Here is an 18,660-nt window from a genome sequence, read left to right on the forward strand (position 1 = left end):
TAATAATACAGTATTAGACTGCGTATCATCCAGGAAAAGTGTACTGTAAAAAATGTTTTGAATATTCATTGACTTCTGGTAACTTTAGTGTTGTAAATACTTGTATTATAGTGAGGTAGACAGTTAAAAAAAACCTCTCCATTAGACAGACTTAAAATTTTGTAATAATATTTAAGAAAATGATAACATTATGAAAGAATGAAATATCTGATTAATGCTTAACTTTGTACAACTCGAATATAAACTTTAAAAATATTAGAACTTATAACATTTGAGTGCATATAACGTTTTGTACATTAAGATGAATTGCATGCTGTTCACTTCCTCTTGCACTTTCAGTCACCTTAAATAAACAAATATATACAGCCTTAACAGAACAACAGTGCATCCAAAGCAAATGTGCATTTTAAATTATTTCTCCTGGCCAAGTCTCTCTCTCTTTTTTTTTTTTTCCACTTAGCATTTTATATTAGCATTTATTCTCATTCTCACCCTTTCTTGGACAGTTCGTAGTTCTCTGAACCAAACAAGCAACAGGTTTAGATTGAGAGAAAGCAAAACCACTTCGGAAAAACAAAAACTTTATGTAATGGTTGGTACAAGTTCCCTTGTTTAAACCATTTTATGGTCAAAATTGAGAAGGAAGCTAACTCTTCAAAGGGCCTACTGATGAGCAATGTTTGAAAATAATACTGGTGCAGGCTGGGGGAAAGTTTGGGGTTTTGGCAACCTGGGGATGGGGTTTAACTTGCACCAGGCTCTTGCCTGCTTCCGGAAGATGAATTCCACCCCTGCCTCCTTCCTCACCACCCTCCCCAACTCCCAGCCCAAGCTCAATGTAACACTTTGCTCTTCTCACAGTTTCTCATTACTAAGTTTTAAAAACATTGCCTAACTGGTAATTACAATCTGAAACAATTCTTTGGGGGGAGCCCTGGGCTATTGCTGGCTGGTAATCTTTCAGGAATGTCAGAGAGAGGGGAGGGAACAGAGATTTGAAAGAAACTTATGAGACAAGGACTTGCTTCTCCTTTCAGAACCCTCTCCTCCCCACTCCTGACTGGTCCCTCTAGCCCCATCCCTGGGGGGCGGGAGACAACCCCCCCTCACTGCACCTTTCTACTTCTTGGGGCATTTTGCTCTCCTCTGCACCTTTTACCTTAATTCTACAGTTCCCCATCCCTACTCATTTTTTTGTTTGTTTAAATGGGAAATCACCTTCCTCTTCATAGGGGTATGTCTGAATTTGGGCCAGTTCCGTTCAAAGAAATCTACGGGAAATAGACAGGAGGAAGGGCTTTTCCACGGGTTACCTCCAGCCCGGGCTAAGGCACCTGCACGTCAGCCCATCAGCAGCAGGCCTTGTGGTTTCTCATTATCCTTCAGGGGGTTCCATTTGGACTCATTCTTGTCATTCCATCCATACCAGCTCCCCTTTCCCCCAGAAAAAGCAACAGTAAAGGCAGTGACCTGAGCCCCCTGGAGTGAGATGCGGGTTGCCGCTTCCCTATACGGGCAGAGGCCAGGGCAGGGTTGGGTACAGAAGCAAGCAGAAAAGGCCCACGTGGGCCCATCGCTCACAAAGCTCTTCTAAAGGCAGGACACCCCTCCTGGCTTTCCTAGTCCTCTACCTTAACAGCTCTCTGCTGGGGAGGTCACAAGGCACCGACCGGCTAGGACACGGCCAGAAAGACCCCGCCTTCTTCACATAGGTAGAAAACAATCAGACCGGGATGTGGTCAAAGGTGATTCTTCCTCCCACAGTTTCCCTTCGTAAACTATTATTTTTTCAATCCATGGAGCAGTTGAGAAACAGGTATGCATCTCCCTTGCCCCCCACCTCCTATCAAAACCTCTGAGACACACAAGGAAATCCAAAGCCACAATAATAGAGACACAAACTAAAGAAATCCTCCTTGGCTTGTTTTTCCAGGGTGGCCGGGCAAGGTGTGAAAATCCGTCTCACCCTCTGGGCTGGCAGGTGGAAGGTTCTGGGGAGGCGAAACTCCCTCGTCTCCCACCCGGCTGAGTGTCCAGGCTGCTCCCCCGCTCCCCGCCTCCTCCGAGGCCAGCTCCTCCTCCGCCTCTCTGCAGTCAGGCCTCCCCTGCGGTCCCGGGCCAAGGCGGCGGGAAAGGCGCCGCTACCTGCAGCCACACGACTCCACCACCATGTCCTCGTACTGCTTGTAGACCACGTTATTGCCCGCGTCGATGTATAGGATGCTGATGGGAGTCAGTTTAGTGGGCACGCAGCAGCTGGGCGGGGTGGAGCCGGGGTCCATGGAGTTCATCAGCGTCTGGATGATGGCGTGGTTGGTGGGCTCCAGGTGCGAGCGCAGCGGGAAGTCGCACACGCCTTCGCAGTGGTAGGCCTCGTACTCCAGGGGCGCGATAATCCAGTCGTCCCAGCCCAGCTCCTTGAAGTTCACGTGCAGGGGCTTCTTGCTGCAGCGCAGCCTCGACTTCTTGCCGTGCCGCTTGCCATGGCGGCTGGCGAAGGCCGTGCGCCGCCGCCGGCGGCCGGGCGAGGGCAGCCAAGGCCCGGCGTCCGGGGTGCCCGACGGCGGCGGCCACGACCCCTCGGCGCCCGCGCCCGGGCCCGCCACCTCGGCCGAACCCAGCTGCTCGCGCATCTCGGCGAACAGGTTCTTGCGCTGGGATCTGGTGAACACGACGAGCAGGGCGCGCTCCTGGGGGGTCCGCACCCTCCGGCCGAAGCCCAGACTCCGCAGGTCCGGGGGCGGCGGCTGCTGGGGCTCCGGAGCGCGCGCCTCTGCCTCCCCGGCTCCCGGCTCGCCCCACGCGGCCCGCAGCTCCAAGCACAGCTGCTTCCAGGGCTGGTGGCGCAGGCCCTGCCACACGTCGAAGACTTCCCAGCCGGCCCGGGGCGCCCCCTGCGGGTCCAGGGTCCGCGCGTCCAGCAGCAGGGGCGACAGGCAAGGGAAGAGCTGCACGTGGAGCGGCCGGGCCGGCGGCCCCCAGGGCGCTGCGGGCGCCTGGCGAAAGAGCCGCAGCTCCGCGCCCACCAGCTCTTCTTTGTCTGAGAGCGTGGACACATCAAACAAATACTTCTGTCTCCGGAGAGGAGAGTGCGAGAGATCGTCTGCGAGATAAAAAATAATTACAGTCAGTTTCACTTAAGAGGGAGATCAGCCCGGTGCTCTGTGGCCGCCCCTGGGAGGAAGAGGGCGGGGAGGGAGCAAGGCGGGCCGGTAGGGGTCCAGCTCGACCCGCCCAGGGCTGACCACCCCGGCTCCTGGCCCGGCCAGTGCGCGGCGAGGGCGGGGGAGCACCCGGGAGGCCCCCGCCTCCCCAGCAGCCCGCACTCCCAGGGCGGAAGTCGGTGGCTACACGAGAGGCGGCCAGGGCGGCGGCCTCCCGGGTTTTCCCCTAGGAGCCTGCGTTACCGCTAATGTGCCCTTTGTGGTCGCAGCCCGGGCCGCGCTTCCCCCGACCTCCTCTCGGCCGGCTCGTTCTCATCATTCACGTGTCGGTTCAAATGTCACCTCGTCGGAAAGGCCATCCTCGACCACCCTGATCTAAAGTAGCCTTCCTCGGTCACTATCACGGGACTCTGGTTTATTATCTTCCGGGCACTTAGCACTATCTGCAAGGACCTCGTTTATATTTGTCTCCTTAGTGGTATGTCTTTCCCAGTAACACCCCGCCCCCCACCGCCGGCCCGTGGGAGCTAGGACCCTGTCATGGCCATCTTGCTCACCACATCGCCTACAGGCGTGCCTGACCTAGGCTACACGCTGGTCAGGGAGTGAGAAACTTCTAGAGCAGTCGTTCTCAATCTGGCTGTCCTTTATAACCATCCAGAGAATTTACGAATGACCAGCCCGGGGCTCACTTCCTCCAATTGAATCAACATCTGAGGACTGGGCCTAGGTATTGGGGTTCTGCTAGGGTTTGTTGGCTTTTCTTTTTTTACGCTCCAAGTTGATTTGGAGGTGCGGCCCTAGTTGAGACCCACGGGTCAAGGGGAAGATGTTGCCCAGCAGGCAGTTTTGCTGAAGCATTTAGGCCTGATCAAGTTGACAGAATGAGGAGCTGCGACGTGATTTCTTTCTTTCTTTTTAAAATTCATCGGCCATTTAACAACAAACAAAAGAGCAACGAGGCTTTCAGGAGTCTGCACAGGGGCAAGTGAACCCATGCTAACACCAGGCATCTATCCACTGAGAAGATCCTGCAGCCAATGAGAAATAAATGCATCAGTAGGGGAAAAACCACACACACACACACACACACACTCTCTCTCTCTCTCTCTCTCTCTCTCTCTCTCTCTCCCCTCCTCCACCCACCCCCCAATCTGAAATCTTCTTGCTTTGCAATTAATCCTGAAGATAAAATTTGTGGTTACAAGGGAGGGAAAAAAAAAGGAAGCACATGGAGGAGGTGGAGGAGGATCACAGGCTTTTAAAATCTAAGGTGAATTTTTGAGGACCCAGGCAAAACTGGACTTCTTTTTTGAACACATTTGTGCATGAAGCCAACCCCACTTCAATGTGCAAGGCGGAAAGCTAACCAGATTTTCCTAGGCTGCCTTCTCATAAAATATTTACAACCCAGCAAATACAAAAATCCCCAAAGCCCCTAGCTTTCCCCAGAAGCTAGTAAAGTTTGGGTGGATTCAATAGTAAAAGTGTCACCGGTCCTGGTCTGACCCTCACTGCCTGTCCAGATGTAGCCCCAGGGCACAGGATCTGGAGCCTGGGCCACACCCAGTCCCTACTCTGGGCTGACCACGGGGGCCTGCCACCTCCCTCTAAGGCACAAGTCCCGACCTGAGATGAGCTGTGGGAAGGGTTAGAGAGGTGAAAAGGGAAAAGCTGCTGGAGGCTGTTGATTTATGGAAGCCAAGACCTTCAAACCGACCAGGGTCACGTTAAAATCAGTGGGAATTCAGCACTTTCTTCTCCTCCTTTAAAGAGACCTGCATCTGACAATGCTCAGCCACCACCCAGATCTCTGGACTTATCGCCTTAGGCTTCACTTTCCTGGCTGTCATAGTTCTCTCTCCAAACTAAGGATGTAATGAGAGGGACAAACCCAAGGCATCAGCTAAATGTTGTGTTGGCTGATGTAGTATTCATCCTGACTTTATCCATCAGGACAGACTAGTTCTGCAGAACAGGTACTCCTATCGTTCCCATTTTACAGATGGGAAAACCAAGGCTTGGAGGAACTAATTACCAATCTGATGGCTAGTAAATGGTGGAGGGTGTAGTTAAGACCCAAACCTAGGTCTGTGTAATTCCAGAGTTGGAACATTTAGCCCGAAAATCCCATTGCTCCATTGCCCCTCCCTTATAGTCCGGGTCCTGGAGGTAAAGCAACCAGGAGTGGCCAATGTATAAAGGGTGGGAGATACTGTCCAAACTGTATTTTCAGGGCTTGCTAGGAATAAAACCTGGACTCCTTTAGGAAATCACTTCCTTCTCTGCTTACATTACTCTTGAGCTAGTTTGTCACTGGCGGAGAGAATCAGGCAGGTGTAAAGTATGATTTACTTTTTTCTTTCTCATGCAACTCAGAGAAATCAGCCTGCTTTTATTTTCATTCTTTTTTTTTTTTAAACATGGGCTAATCAATGGCTAGTCTGCACAGCTGAGCCACATTTCTCTAGCCCTCGAGAGCGGTCAAAACAGAAGAAAGCATCTGTAAAGAGGGCTCTACTGGTTCTGCAGCCTTGGGATTTCTGATGATTTTTCTAGCAAGATCAGCCTGCTCTTACTCTTTCCAAGGCTCAGAGAAAGAGGGCACATGAAGGCTCCAGCCTGCACCCTGCTCCCTTTTCTTCCCATATCAGCTCCATCCCACAGTTTGAGGGGCCTCACCTGCATGGGGGTGGCCGCCCTTGCCCGCAGGTCCAAGCTTCCCATGCTGCAGGTGCACACACTGGCAATGTGATACATCCCTAGGAGGACAGACCCAGAGAAGAACCTGCCCCGGGCCCTGGAAGTGAGCTCAGGGCTACATAGGTAAAATTCTGTGGCTCAGGTACCAGAGTGGAGTAATAGCCCTCAAAGCCTCTGAATCTGCATCATCAGCATCACACAAGAACTTGTTAGAAATGCAATTTCTCTTGGGCCCCAGAGTTTTGTAGTGGGGCCCAGAATTTGCCTTTCTCCTAAGTTCCCAGGTGATGCCAATTCTGCTGGTTGGGGACCCCACTTTAAGAACCATGAATCTAGATGAGCACATCAGAGTCTCCACTTTGTGGGGAGGGCACCATGGGAGGCAGGACAAAACAGGGCCCTCCAAAGCACAGGGCCCTGCGCAGGATCTAAGGTAGTAATGACCAGAACCAATTCCCTGTTGCTCCCTGTTCCTTCCTGTCCCCACAGCCTCCCCTACATTGTTTAGTCTCTCAGCCACGTATACTCTCACTGGGTCTCCAGAACCTCTAACCCATGAGGGTGGCTGCCCTGTGCGGCTCTCCTACAGACCACATTCTCCACCTGTCTGGACCTGCTCTGGAGGCATGCATCACAGAAATAGCCCAAAGGAGGCATTCGACCTGAAGAGCGCACACACCACCATCCACTGTGACCCTGCAGACACTTTGTCTGCCGAGGCGGCATCACAAGGCCCAGCCCTGCTGCCATGGTCACCTGTGCAGAGGAAGCCAGCCCTTCACCGTCTCTCCCACAAACCTCCTCCCATAAAGTCCTGTATAAAGGAGGGTTGATGTCATGAAATGACCCTCTCTCCCATCCCCTCACCTCGAAGCAATTACTTTCCATTTCAAAAATCTGTTGGTGGCACTTTCTTACATCCTGAAAGTGAATCCTATGCTGCAGGCCTTGGAATTGAAATTGATCAGTAATACATCAGGGGGCTTTCTATTTTGCTTTTTATTTGCATCAACTTGGTCTGTTACATCCTCCCCCATAAATTCAATGTTTGCTTTGCATTAGACATATAGACCTCTCAAGTTACATTTGCTGGGTTTGTGCTTATCCTCTTACCCTGGTGGGAAGGAAGGGAGGAGAGACGGAGGAGGAAGGAACAAACCACCTGCATATCTGAAGAAAATTCTTCATAACTAGGTCAGCCTTTTTTTTTTTTTCTGAGTTAAAGGTAAGTCGGAAGGTTGGGAGCAATTCAAACATGCACATTTGGTGTGGAACTGATTAAAAATAAAAATTAAAAAGGAAAGAGAATAAGGAACGAGAAAAAGAACTAATCACTGCAAGGGAGAGTCTGTCATGTCCATTTTAAATGAGGAAATTGGCTTAGAAAGGTAAAACCTTCTGTGCGGGGTCACAGTGTGTGGCTGGAGGAAGCTAAGAAGCAAACACCAGATCACTTTTTTAAAAAAGTGCCTCGGGTGCCCGCGTCCGGACACCCGGGAAACCGCACCCCAAGAAGGCGGCCTAAGGGAAGCCCGCACAGCGCCGGAGCGGAGCCTTGTGTGTCCCCTCCCCGCGCTCTTGCAGCTGGAGGCGGCTTCCCCGCGCCACCCTTCAGACAGCTTCTGAAAACCCGGAACTTCTTTCGGTTTGGGAAGGAAAGGACCCGTACTGCATTCCCCAAGACGTCTTCAGACGTGCACGCAGTTCGAGGTCTCTCTTGAGAGTCTTTGCTGGATTTCGTGTCCCTCGCCGGCTGCGAGGGCGTCCCCGCGTTCCAGCTCGCTCGACCCTGGGGACCCTTCACCCTGGGCTTCCCGGCGCCCCTCAGCGCGTGCCCCGCTCGCGTCTCTGAATTCTCGGTGACCTGGGCGGCCGCCGGCGGCATCTGGCCGGGCAGGGCCCCACACGCCACAACGCCAAGCGTCCCGCTGCAGGTCCTCCGAAGGCACGTCCTCCAGTAACTGGTTGCAGCTCAGAAAGCCGAGACGACAGTGGGCTCTCTCACCCCCACCCCGCTAGGTGGGGTTGGAAGGAGGAGTATAATCACCCATCTTCACAAAAGAAGCTCCAGACGTCTCTGCAGCTCAGCCTCCCCACACCCGCAAAAGCAGCACTCAACGCTTCGGGCGCGCCTTTGTGCCGGCATGTGCTCAGGGCTCTGGTGGCCTCTCTGCGAATCCTCCCCGAAAGCGTCCGAGGCGCGTCGGACTGTTACACTCATTTGTGGATGAGGTAAGGGGCTCTTCAAGATGTCTTCACTTGTCCAGTGTCTTGCAGCTTGTGAGGGACAAGATCTGAAGGTCTTTTTATCCAACCGAGGCCCTCAGACCTGAGGCCACGCCCCTCTTCCAGGGTTCCGATTGAGCGGTGGAGCAAAGAGGGAGCGAGGACGTTGAGACACACCCCCATCACCAAAACCATCAACACAAGGGGAGCTGGGATCCGCCAGGATTTCCTTTTCTTCTTTACTAGAAGGAAGAAGACCTCCTAGCAGGGAATTCATAGCTGGATTTGGAGTCACTGCTTCCTAGGTCCCTCAGCCCTGAGGGTGCCCTGAGGTGCCAAAGTCTACAAGTTGAAAGTAGAGTCACCTGTACTAGGTAAGTAAAAATGAGCCACCAGCCCTCTCCCCTGGGGTATGAAGGCCTCTGAGTAATCTGTGCTCCAACAATTACCCCGTCCTGGGATAGTGATCTCCTGGGCAACCCCCCGCCCCATAATCTTCTCCTGAGTTCTGTCTCCATCGAGATTTGAGCTTAGCAAACGGCTGATCTTGCTAAACATCCACACTGAGGTGTGGATTCAGAAGGCAGCCCACACAATTCACCCTCCCCTGGGTGCTTTTGCTCAAATCCAACATGATCATAGTATCAGACCCTGGTGTAGCACTTACTATCGGCTGGGCCTGATCTAAATTCTTGTAATGACTCATTTAAGTTTCAAAACATCCTATGGAAAAAAGAAAAGATGTCACTATTATGTCATGGATCAGGAAAGAAAAAAAAACAGAGAGCTCAAGTGTAACTTGTCCAAGATATAAGAGGTAGATATGGCAGTTGGGCTCCAGGATCTTTGCCACCACCTGGACATCCCAGCCCTTGATCTCCGTGTCTGCTAGAAACCTTGAGAAGGCTCCAGTTCTTTCATGCTGCCCATGACTACAGGGAGGGCGTCAATCTCTGATCTCCAAATGTCAGTCACTTCCAAATCAGCAGAACTGAAGGGATGCTAACAATTCAACAGTTGAAAGAGGAAATTTAATTTTCTCATCTGCAGAATGAGAATAATAATATCAGCTCACAGTCACTGAGGGAGGGGTGGCAAATGAGGTAGGATCTCAGGAAAGACCCTGAAGATGTGTGCAAATGTTAGTTACTACTGACAATGTGGAATGAGCCTAGAACCTAGAGTCTAAGGGATGTAGATTTGAATCTGATCTGTAACTTATTGTCTTGGATGGACTGAGTCACATAATCTCTCCCAGCCTCATATGGCTCATCTGTAAAATGGGTGAATGGCCCCACTTTGCAGTGTCATTGTAAAGGTCAGAGTCAAGGCAACCAGAGCTGCATGCATGACAGACAAAAGCACCCAACGAATGCAGCCAATATGACTATAACTACCCACAGCCAGGTAGGGGGAAGAGGCACCTCTCCTCCTCTCGGCCTTCTTTGAGGAGATGCAGTCCAGTCCTCTCCACAAGATATCCAGAAGTGGGTGAAGGAAAGGCGCTGGGTAGAGGGGTAAAGAGAGAAGCAAGGGCTTCCACTTCCTACTCATCTGAGGGTCCCGTGAAGGACAAGGCCCATAAGGGTTTCAGCCCCACCCCCATCACCTTGCTTCTTCTCAATTCCCAGGCTTCAGCCACCACTATGGTCCCTCCTGAAACACCAGGTGATCAAACGACCTGCAGCGAGAGCCTCATCAAGTATACAGCCCTCACTGCAGGTTCCCCTCCTCTGTAGCTAATTCGTCTGCAAACTCCCTGGACTGGCAGACACAGCCCTGAGTGGCCTAGTGAATGGTCTCCTTGTCCCACCCTCCCACTTACCCCTCTGGTGCCTCTGTAGGGCACGAACTGTCCATAGAGCCAATTTACTGTGAGAGAAGGGTGTTCCCTATCTTTTTCATCTGGCAGGTTGGAGGAGAGATGGGTTGTAGCAATGACTGACCCCTTGGGCAGGAGTGCGAGGCTGGCTGGGGTACAGTCCGGTGGTCCAGTGCGTCCTCACCACCCACTCACCTGCCCTGTTTCTCTCTAGGTCTCTTGGTTTCCCCAGTGTTTTCCCCAATAGCTTGCTCTGATTTTCTCAGCTTTTTTCCTCCTTTCATAGATCAGAAAGGCCCAAGGGGAGTCCAACACAGAGGCCTTTACCACCCTCTTCCCCAAGCCTCGCAGATCCCCCTCTCCTTGCATCGAGCCTGAGCTTTGTGAACCACATGAGATTAGTTGGGTCTAGTGTCCTACCTGGATCCTGTAGAAAAACCCCAGTGTTCCCACAGAAAGCTCTGGATCAGTGAGTGGCAAAACAGTACGGATGGGAGGGGGAGAGCAGGGGAACCCCGATTTCCACCTGGCTGGGAACAACTTCTTATGCCCTGGGAGCCTCAGCACAGCCTTCTGTGTAACTTCTGACCGCAATGCCAGTTTCTGGCAGGAGACAGGGCCAGCCCTCTACCCTGAGCACGGGGCTCTGGGCACCTCCAGCAGAAGTCCCAGGGCACTTCAAAGAGACTCCTCTTGTCTCTCTAGGAAGAAATGGATCCATTTATAAAGTAGTTTCCATGAACTTGGTGCAAACACTCGTGGCTGCATAGGGGCCCAAGAGCCAGAGATGCAAATCCCAAATTCAGGACACTTCAAGGTCATCTCTTTTCACTGCTGTCCCACCCTGGGCTCCTAACCACAGTAGCTCAGATCTTAATTTGACAACACTGTAGATGGAATCCAAAAGGAAACTTAGTGCCACCCCACACTCTGGGCCTTCTCGCCCCATCTTTCCAATACGCCCAAGCAGCTTGCACCTGGATGTCCTCAGCTCCAGCGTCCCGCGCAAGTCGCTGCCTTCTCCTGGAGCTGCGCGAGCTGGGCCCAGACTAGACTGATTTGCTGGGAATAAGGCAGCCGGGAAATCAGGGCCTTTTCACTTGAGAACTTGGAGATCAACACTAGAAGAAAAGATTCCCTTTTATGTTGTTTCCTCTCTCCAATCAATTCTGAGGTTGCAGGTGGGGAGATGGACTCAAACTGGCGTGTTGTCGTGGGCAGGATACTGGATCCCCAGTTCCCAGGGATCCTGCGCAGGAGAAACCTCAATGATGTGTTCTTTAAAGCGCTGGGCCAGGAGCAGCTTCTGAAAAAGGGATCGCTGCAACTTAGCTCCACCGTGTTCACCTTGGGCTGACTCCCAAAAATAACGTCGTAGCAAAATGAGATCCGTGGTGGCAGCTATGGACCATAGTCTACATGGTCTAGCATCGTTCAATTTCCCTCCCCACGGGGCGTGGGAGCCGCAGTCACTGGAAAGTAGGGTGGGGCCTGGACCAACTTGCCTGGAAGCCAGATTTGCAAACAGGCGCGCGGATTCCCTTCAGTTCCTCTGTTATTTAGATACAAAAGAGGGGTTTGTAAACCACCCCGACCGACCCCAAAGCAACCCTCCGCGCTGCCCCTGCTTCTGCTTTCCGCTGGGCTCCAGCAGCCAAACCCATGCCAGCCTGAGCTAGAGGCCCGCCCTTCGCCCCTCCTGTACGCCGGCTGTCGGGTCCCTAAACCGTGCTCCGCCCCCAGGCGCCCCGGCCACTCGCAGCGCAGCGCGCGCATCTCCGCGAACGCAGGTCAGCGCCGCCCGCCGCCCGCCCACTCCAAGCGCCTAAAGCATCTCACCCCAAGCGGACCCAACCCTCGGCCCCCAGCAGCGCTAATGGACTGTCTTGGAGGGCAGGGAACAGCAACCCTGGAACCCATTAGGCCGACGAGGACCTATTTAATTCCTGTAAACAGGAGACACCATTTAACCGAAACTGAGCTTAAAAATAAACAGCCAGGCTTTAAGGGCAGGAGTTGGGGGGTGGGGGTTGAGGGAGATGGTAGATGCCAAGCAACGAAATGGCTCTGTGGATCCACATTTCCTCTGGCCACACCTCGCAGCCTCCGCTTGGATCCCATCCCCGGGTCCAGACAGCATCGTTTGACCAGGGTTATTTCATATCCGAGGGGTTATCGAACGAATGATCTTCACTTTACTTAAAAGCGCCCAGAGATTATTGTTTATTTGCCGTGAGTCATTTGATGCAAGCAGAAGTCCCGGCAGCAAACAAAAGTTTTTGTTCTGTCCTGTTTCTGTCATGCCACCTTTCCCCCACTTCTCCGTTCAGTTCCTTTCTCCCTTTCCCCACGCCACCCCAAGAAGAGGTCACCAATTTCAAGGAAGTGTGCGCCAGAACCCCCAGAACTCCAGCTGGGAAAAAACCAGTTGCGCTAGGGCCTCCATCAACGCAACGTTCTGCGTTCCCCGCGGGTCCAGGCAACAAGCATCACCCTCTAGTCGGAAGGGGGAGCTTTCATGTCTTGATTCAGTTTGCGCGGGAAGGGATTACAAGGCCTGTCGTGGGTTGTGACTTAGGTAATTTTGTTTTTTAATGTGCAGAAACGACAAGGGTGTTTGAGCACGTCTTTCGATCCCCTCCCCCACCAGCAACTTTATCGCGCAAACTCCCAGAGCCCGAGAGCCTCCCGCTCCGGGAAAAAGCTCAGTGTCCTTCTCAGATTAGCCTCCCCTGCAAAGGAAGCTGGTCCTCGAATTCCGGCGCGAGTGCAGAAGACGTGATGTGTTCTTAGCTTTTTGCTAGGGAGGCCTTTGTAAGGCAGCCCTTAAAGCCTTGGGGTTGCGAGTGACACAAACTGGTGTTCAGCTGCAAGCCAATGGCTAAGGGTTTGGTCTGCGGCCTGAAAAGTGTTTTAAGCATTCCAACCCAGAAGAGCAGAACAAATTTCTGGTTTAAGGGTTCCTTCCCTTACCCCCGGGCTTGTTCCGGGACCTGCCAGTTCGCCGGGCTTGAGGATACTAAACCTGAACCCGGACGGCGACGCACACCCCGCGCAGGGCTCACGCGGGCGCGTCCCCACACGCACGCACTTGAACGCTCAGCAATCCTTTTCCAAGGCTGTTCCCTCTTTCCGGGGAAATAAAGCCTAGATTGGAACCTTCTGCCGGCTTCCTCACTTGGCCGTCTGGTCTGCATTAGTGTTTTTATAAGGGACTCAAACAAATCGAATACAAGGTCACCAAATAATTAACAGTTGTGAATTCCCTCCGTCCCCATTAAAATACTTCCCTGCTTATATTTCATTTTCCGTTTGCCAACGACAGCAGGGTCGGGGCAAAAGCGCCTCTGCGTTGATCGCACCACTCTGCAGCCCAGGTCCCCCCAGAAACTGGATGTTTTGCATAAACATGCTGCACCAGAGGAGCTTCAATGAGGAGAGAACTATGCCGCTCTCAGAATGTCCTTCTTCTGCCGGGCTGCCCCTACAACTGTCCTGCCCTGCCCTCTGGTAACCGCGACCCAGAAGGTAAACCTAGAAGTCAACAATCAGGGGCAAACTCTCCTAAGGTTCATTTCTAGGGTGTCGAGTTCCTCAAGGACGTCCTAGTCTCATTTCTTTTTGTTTGTTTGTTTTGTTTTGTTTTGCTGGCTTTTATCTGTTCCCTACTGCCTCCTTCCTGAGAAGGCTATTGTAACAACAAGGCTCCCTCTCCCCCAAATTTAAAGAGTATTCTTATTTCAAAATCATCTGGGAATGTAACTCACAGGAGTATTCTTAGATTTATTTTGCTTTCTTCATCCTCAAGAGGTTCCCCCCACACACAGACCTTATTGGAATTATGGGGCACTTCTCACTACATGAAGTCCGAGTTTTGCTTCTCTCTTCCTCCCCCTATATCTCACAGCCCAGTCGAATTCATAGGCATTCTCATTGTCTGCCTTTCCCAGGCCCCAGGGTTGCGGAGCCAAGGCTCCAGTACTCGTGGTCTTTTAATGAATTATACCATGTGCTAGCTGCTATTTCTCTGTATGCAACCTGGCCCATCCTGACTGTATGACTGCACCAACACACACACGCACACAACACACACGTGCACACACTTCCTCATCTTTATCCGAAATAATTTATAAAGCACAATATGGGGCTGTTTTTAAACATCAGGGATAATGCGGCTTGTGCCTTTTACAGGGAGTACAAAGAGGAAGCAAAGCACAGCACAGTTTCGGACCCTTGAGCCCAAAGTTTCACTCCAACTCCTAACTGGGTCTTAAGAGATTACAGAGGAATATCAGATGGGGAGGGAAATCTGTCCATTTTTTCTGACTTCTTCTTGCCACCATCCTTTAGAAACCTCACCCCCTTACCCTGTCCATGTAGTGCCATAGGTGAGCATGCAGGGTCTAGTTTTGGATATTTGCTTCACCTTTCACTACTGTGTGACCTTGAACAACTTACTTAACCTCTCTGTCTTCTTTAATTCACCTGTAAAACAGTGATTATAGCACTTACCCCCAGGGGAGGGTTGCGAAATAATTTATATAACAGATTTTAGCCCAGTACCGCGTACTGGTAAATGTTCACAGCAAATGCTCAATATGTCAATTAATCTTGGTTATTATTATTATTCCTAGTTGTTTGGAGAGCAAACTGAATGGGGAATGTGTTTTTTGTTTTTTTGGTTTTTTGGGGTTTTTTTTTTAACTTACAATAAGGTCACCTCATGGAGGGGGAGGGGTGGTGAGAGAAGAACGCAGGGGTGAGGCAGTACAGAACATGCAGTCTTTAGTTTAAAGCGCACCTCATTCACTCACATTGGGCAGAGTTTATCCTTGCTCTTCCACTCTTGAACGCAAGCCTTAGGTGTAACTTTTGGGGCTCTGGAGTTCCCGGGAGAAAAAGGCTTTTTACAAATACTGTACTTAAGTAGTTCATGCCTCGAGAACCGGCTTCAGGATTCCTTCCGTTTTCTTTGCTCCTCCCCCTGAGGGACCCCGGCTTCTCGAAGCCAAGCCTGCCACACTCGACGGCGATTTAAACATCCCCGAGGCAAGGCGCCAAGTGAGAGCGGCTGGCCCAGCTCTCGGTTGGCCGCTGCTCTTTCCTCCTTGTCCTGCCATCCACGGTTGGGGGAGGGGATGTTGGAAGGTTTGGCGCGGTTTAGGAGTCCCCACGTGAGAGGGGCGGAAGTCCTCGCCAGGAGCCGGGGATGCGCGGCTGGCGGGTCCCTTCCATCACGGGAGACTAGACACCGTTTGATGTGTTATGACATGAACCCTCAATTAGATCGCTGAGTTGAAACACTCCAATCAGGGGCCCGATGCTAAGCAAGCCCCGGAAGGTCCAGCCCGAGGTCACCGCCGGTGACACATCAAATCAAAATCAGTGAGAGGGAAAGTGAGGCTTTCCCTTTATCAAGCTGGGGCTGCAGCCCGCAACAGACCCCCTCCTCTGCGCGCCCCCTCCAGCCTGCGGCTCCGCGCTCCTTCGCCCCCGCGCGGCGTGCGGCCAGCCGCACAGCCTCCCCAGTCAACTAACTGCCTTTCTTCGCGTTTTCTGGGAACCCGAAGGCGTGGAGGTGACCGCGCCTTTGAAGCTGCGGTCCAGGTGGTCACGCCGCGACTCGTACGCCTGGGGACCGCGTTCGAGAGTGGAAGCCGGACGTTTGGATCTCGGTCCGGCTAGCCTGGAGAGCTTGGCTCCGGGACAGGGGCCCCCCAGCCTGGGCGCGCAGCCAGTTCCCTCCCCACCTCCGGCGCCCGCGAGCGCCCAGCGCGGTGCCCGGGGAGACGCGGCAGTGCGAGCCAGGGTGAAGGGAGCCGGTGTCTGCGCCGGACCCGAGGCCCCCAGAGACCTCCCACACTTGCCCGAAAGCCGCAGGCTTCGCTAGCCGCCTCCGAGCAGCCTGCAGGGTCCCTTGGTCCCGTGCCAAGCTCACAGGGCGCAGCTTTCGAGTTGGGGGGGGTCTGCCTGGGGGAGGGGCGGAGGTTCTGGCCACTTCCCGTGGGGAGAAGAAAACGCGCGCCCAGTCGCCTGGGCCTCCGGGATGTCCTCCCTTGGGGAAAGGTCTCCAGAGCAATTGTCTCTGCTAGGGTAGTCTTAGACTAGAGTCTTAGAGAAGGCGAACGATAAGCGGAAGATTTGAAGGGAGGGAAACAACAGAGGTACGACGAGGGGTGGAGGTGGGGAGAAGGCGAGCTGCGCTGGCAGCAGGGCGGCCGGGGACCCAGACCATGCAGCGCTGCGAAGAAGCCACTTGTATTTGCAAAGGTGACTTTAGTAGTCCTAAAATCACCATAAAATACCGTGCCGTTAATTTGCCGCCCAGACCTTTCAACAGCTCGTGAACCTCACTGACCTTTGGCTGCAGCCGCGAATCGAGCGTGGGCAGGACTCGTGCCCGCAAGCAAAGCGGCTGCAAGGCAAAGGCTTGGGGCTGAAGCCTATGAAGAACTGGGGCTCCGAGCCGTTAGCCTGCTCTGTAAAGCTTCGAGGGTGTGTGAGTCCCCAAGGCATCGGGCAGAGCAGCCCTCTCAGTCGGAACCCCATGCTCGCCGCTCCCGGGAGACCCCACTTTCACTGACCTGGAAGTCACAGGCGGGGAACGAGTACAGCTCGAGGAGCTGAAGTCTGGGCAGGGTGGCAGAGTGGATAGATGCCCAGATCTCTTTTATCTCCTCCTTCCTTTCTTCTCACCTTCTACCTCGCCTTTGCCCTTCCTTTGCTTTTTCTCCCCTCCTTTCCTGTCTCCTTCCACATTATTGTTTCTTCTCTTTAGGAGCCGAGTTCCCGGCGTATGCAGATTCCTCCCCAATTTCTGGTACCAGGGGAGCGCGAGTTTTCTCCAAGGCACTCGCCAGGCTGCAGACCAACGCGGGTGGCAAGGAGGGGGCGTAGGGAGTTCCGCAGACGCTCACACAAGCACCGGCGCCGGGGACCAAAGACGGGCTCCCTTGTAGAGGCGCAGAGAGAGGAGAGTCTCCTGGCTGAGAAAGCTGGATGAACACACGTAGACACCCATGTGGATTAAGTACCAACAATTTAGCTGACTTGCCCATGTCCCCGGCCCACCCTGCCGGTTGCTGCCACTGCCTCTGCAGAATGACTCGGTTGCGGCCCCGGAGTGGCCGAGAGCGCGCTGCTGGAGCGAAAAATAAAGTCCGAGGGCGCGGAGCTCGGCGCGGAGCTCCGACCCGGCTGACCATGCCCACACCCAGCGGGGAAAAGCGGAGAACCCGTGCAGCGGCTGGGCCGGGGCACTGCCAGACTCGCTCCTCGGACCGCGGAACTCGCTTCTGCCGGCTTTTCCCGGAGCCGACGGGAGCTCGGGGCTTCCCAACGCTCACCCAGGCCCCAGGGCTGCCGGGGCCGCCACCGCAGCTCCAGTCTTGGACCGCGCACCCGGTGCAACGTGGGACCCCTTGCCATGGGTTCCGTCGGTTCCCGCCCGGGTCATTTGCCCGCCAACTCCTGCCCTCCACGCTTCCTCCACCAACCACCAAACAAGCGGCCCCTACGCTGCTTTCTGCAAAAGGCAAGAGGAAGAAGGAAGGGAGAAAGGAAGGAAGGGAATGAAGAAAGCGAGGCGGGGAGGATTGCACACTGGAATAAGATCTGCAGCCGCATTCGGAAACTCACTTGGGCTTGAGAAAAACAGTTTAAGAAAAGAAAAGGGGAGGTGTCCAGAGCGGGAAGGGGATTCACAAATGTAGCCTCCTGCCAGAGCCCGAGCAGCGCCCTCGCTGCGGAGCTCCATGGGGAAAGGAGTCGGCGTCTTCTTTGCCACTTACCTAATCCCCTGTCTACAAAGCTAGTGATCGTATTGGCCGACTTGGAAGACTGGAAAAAGCTGGCATTGATGCCCAGCTTCTCGGCGATGGAGTAAGTCCTGTAGATTGACAGCATGTACTCGTGCGGCACCACGCGCGGGCCCCTGCCCGGAGGCTCCTGAGCCTCGGGCTGCTGTGGCGGTCGCCGCCGGGGCTCCTCCTGCGGCCTTGGCTGTGGCTCCTGGCGCTCCAGGGGTGCCCGGGCCGTGACATTCTCTCGCGGCGCCCGCGGCATCTTCCCTTCTTTGCGGCTTCGCATTCCCTTGGCAGAGACCAGCTCGGCGGACGACGAGGAGGATGCGATGGAAGCTTGTTGGAAACCGGGCAAATCCCATAGGAAACTGATGAGGAAGACGGCCGAGAGCAGGACCCTTGAGGTATCCATGACGAGCGAGTGGCAGCGTCTCCCCGAGAGGCTGAGGAGCAGGGCGCGAGGGGCACGGAGCGGCTGGACAGCGGCCGGGGCCCGGCTCCTCGGGCGGACTCGGAGTGCGAGGAGCCGGGTCCCAGCCACACAAACCCCGGCCCTGCCACGCCCCCTCCCGCCCCTCGCCGGGAGGGGAGGAGAAGGAGGGGAGGGGAGGGGAGAGGAGCAGAGGGTGGGAGGAGAGGCCGGGTGGTGCGGGCAGGAGGTGTGGGGGAGAGGGGCCGCTGTGCGCCGGGGTGGCGGGGGACGCAGCGCCCCCGCGGGACGCGCGCGGGGTTGCGGGGCGGTGCGCACGGAGCGGGCCTGGAGCGCTCGGCAGGGGCCGACCGGCGAGGGCGCCCGGCGGCGGGGAAGCCGGGGCATCCGCAGCGCCAGAGTCCCCCTGACACCGGTAGAAGCTCGGTCCCTCCGCAGCGCTGCGCCGGCTCTCGGTCCTTGCCTGCCACCTCCACTTTCCTGGGAGCTTGCGGCCCCGGAGGAGGGAGGGGG

General features: G+C 54.3%; 1 protein-coding gene across 1 annotated transcript; it reads right to left on the bottom strand.

The window, feature by feature from the left end:
* Nucleotides 1–1,671: 1,671 nt before the first annotated feature.
* On the bottom strand, nt 1,672–18,129 carry GDF6 (growth differentiation factor 6). Its single transcript, XM_072949379.1, has 2 exons — nt 17,706–18,129; nt 1,672–3,103 (listed from the first exon to the last, which is right to left on the bottom strand). Exons 1-2 carry the CDS (start codon nt 18,127–18,129, stop codon nt 2,142–2,144), a joined length of 1,386 nt encoding a protein of 461 aa, XP_072805480.1. The 3' UTR covers nt 1,672–2,141.
* Nucleotides 18,130–18,660: the final 531 nt, after the last annotated feature.

This window comes from Vicugna pacos, chromosome 25 (assembly GCF_048564905.1).
Source record: "Vicugna pacos chromosome 25, VicPac4, whole genome shotgun sequence".
NCBI classification, from domain to species: domain Eukaryota; kingdom Metazoa; phylum Chordata; class Mammalia; order Artiodactyla; family Camelidae; genus Vicugna; species Vicugna pacos.

Coding starts and splice junctions, on each gene's coding strand:
- GDF6 (XM_072949379.1), bottom strand. CDS start 18,129: ATGGATACCTCAAGGGTCCTGCTCTCGGCCGTCTTCCTCATCAGTTTC. Junction 3,104..17,705: donor CTTTGTAGACAGGGGATTAG/GTAAGTGGCAAA, acceptor TTTATCTCGCAG/ACGATCTCTCGCACTCTCCT.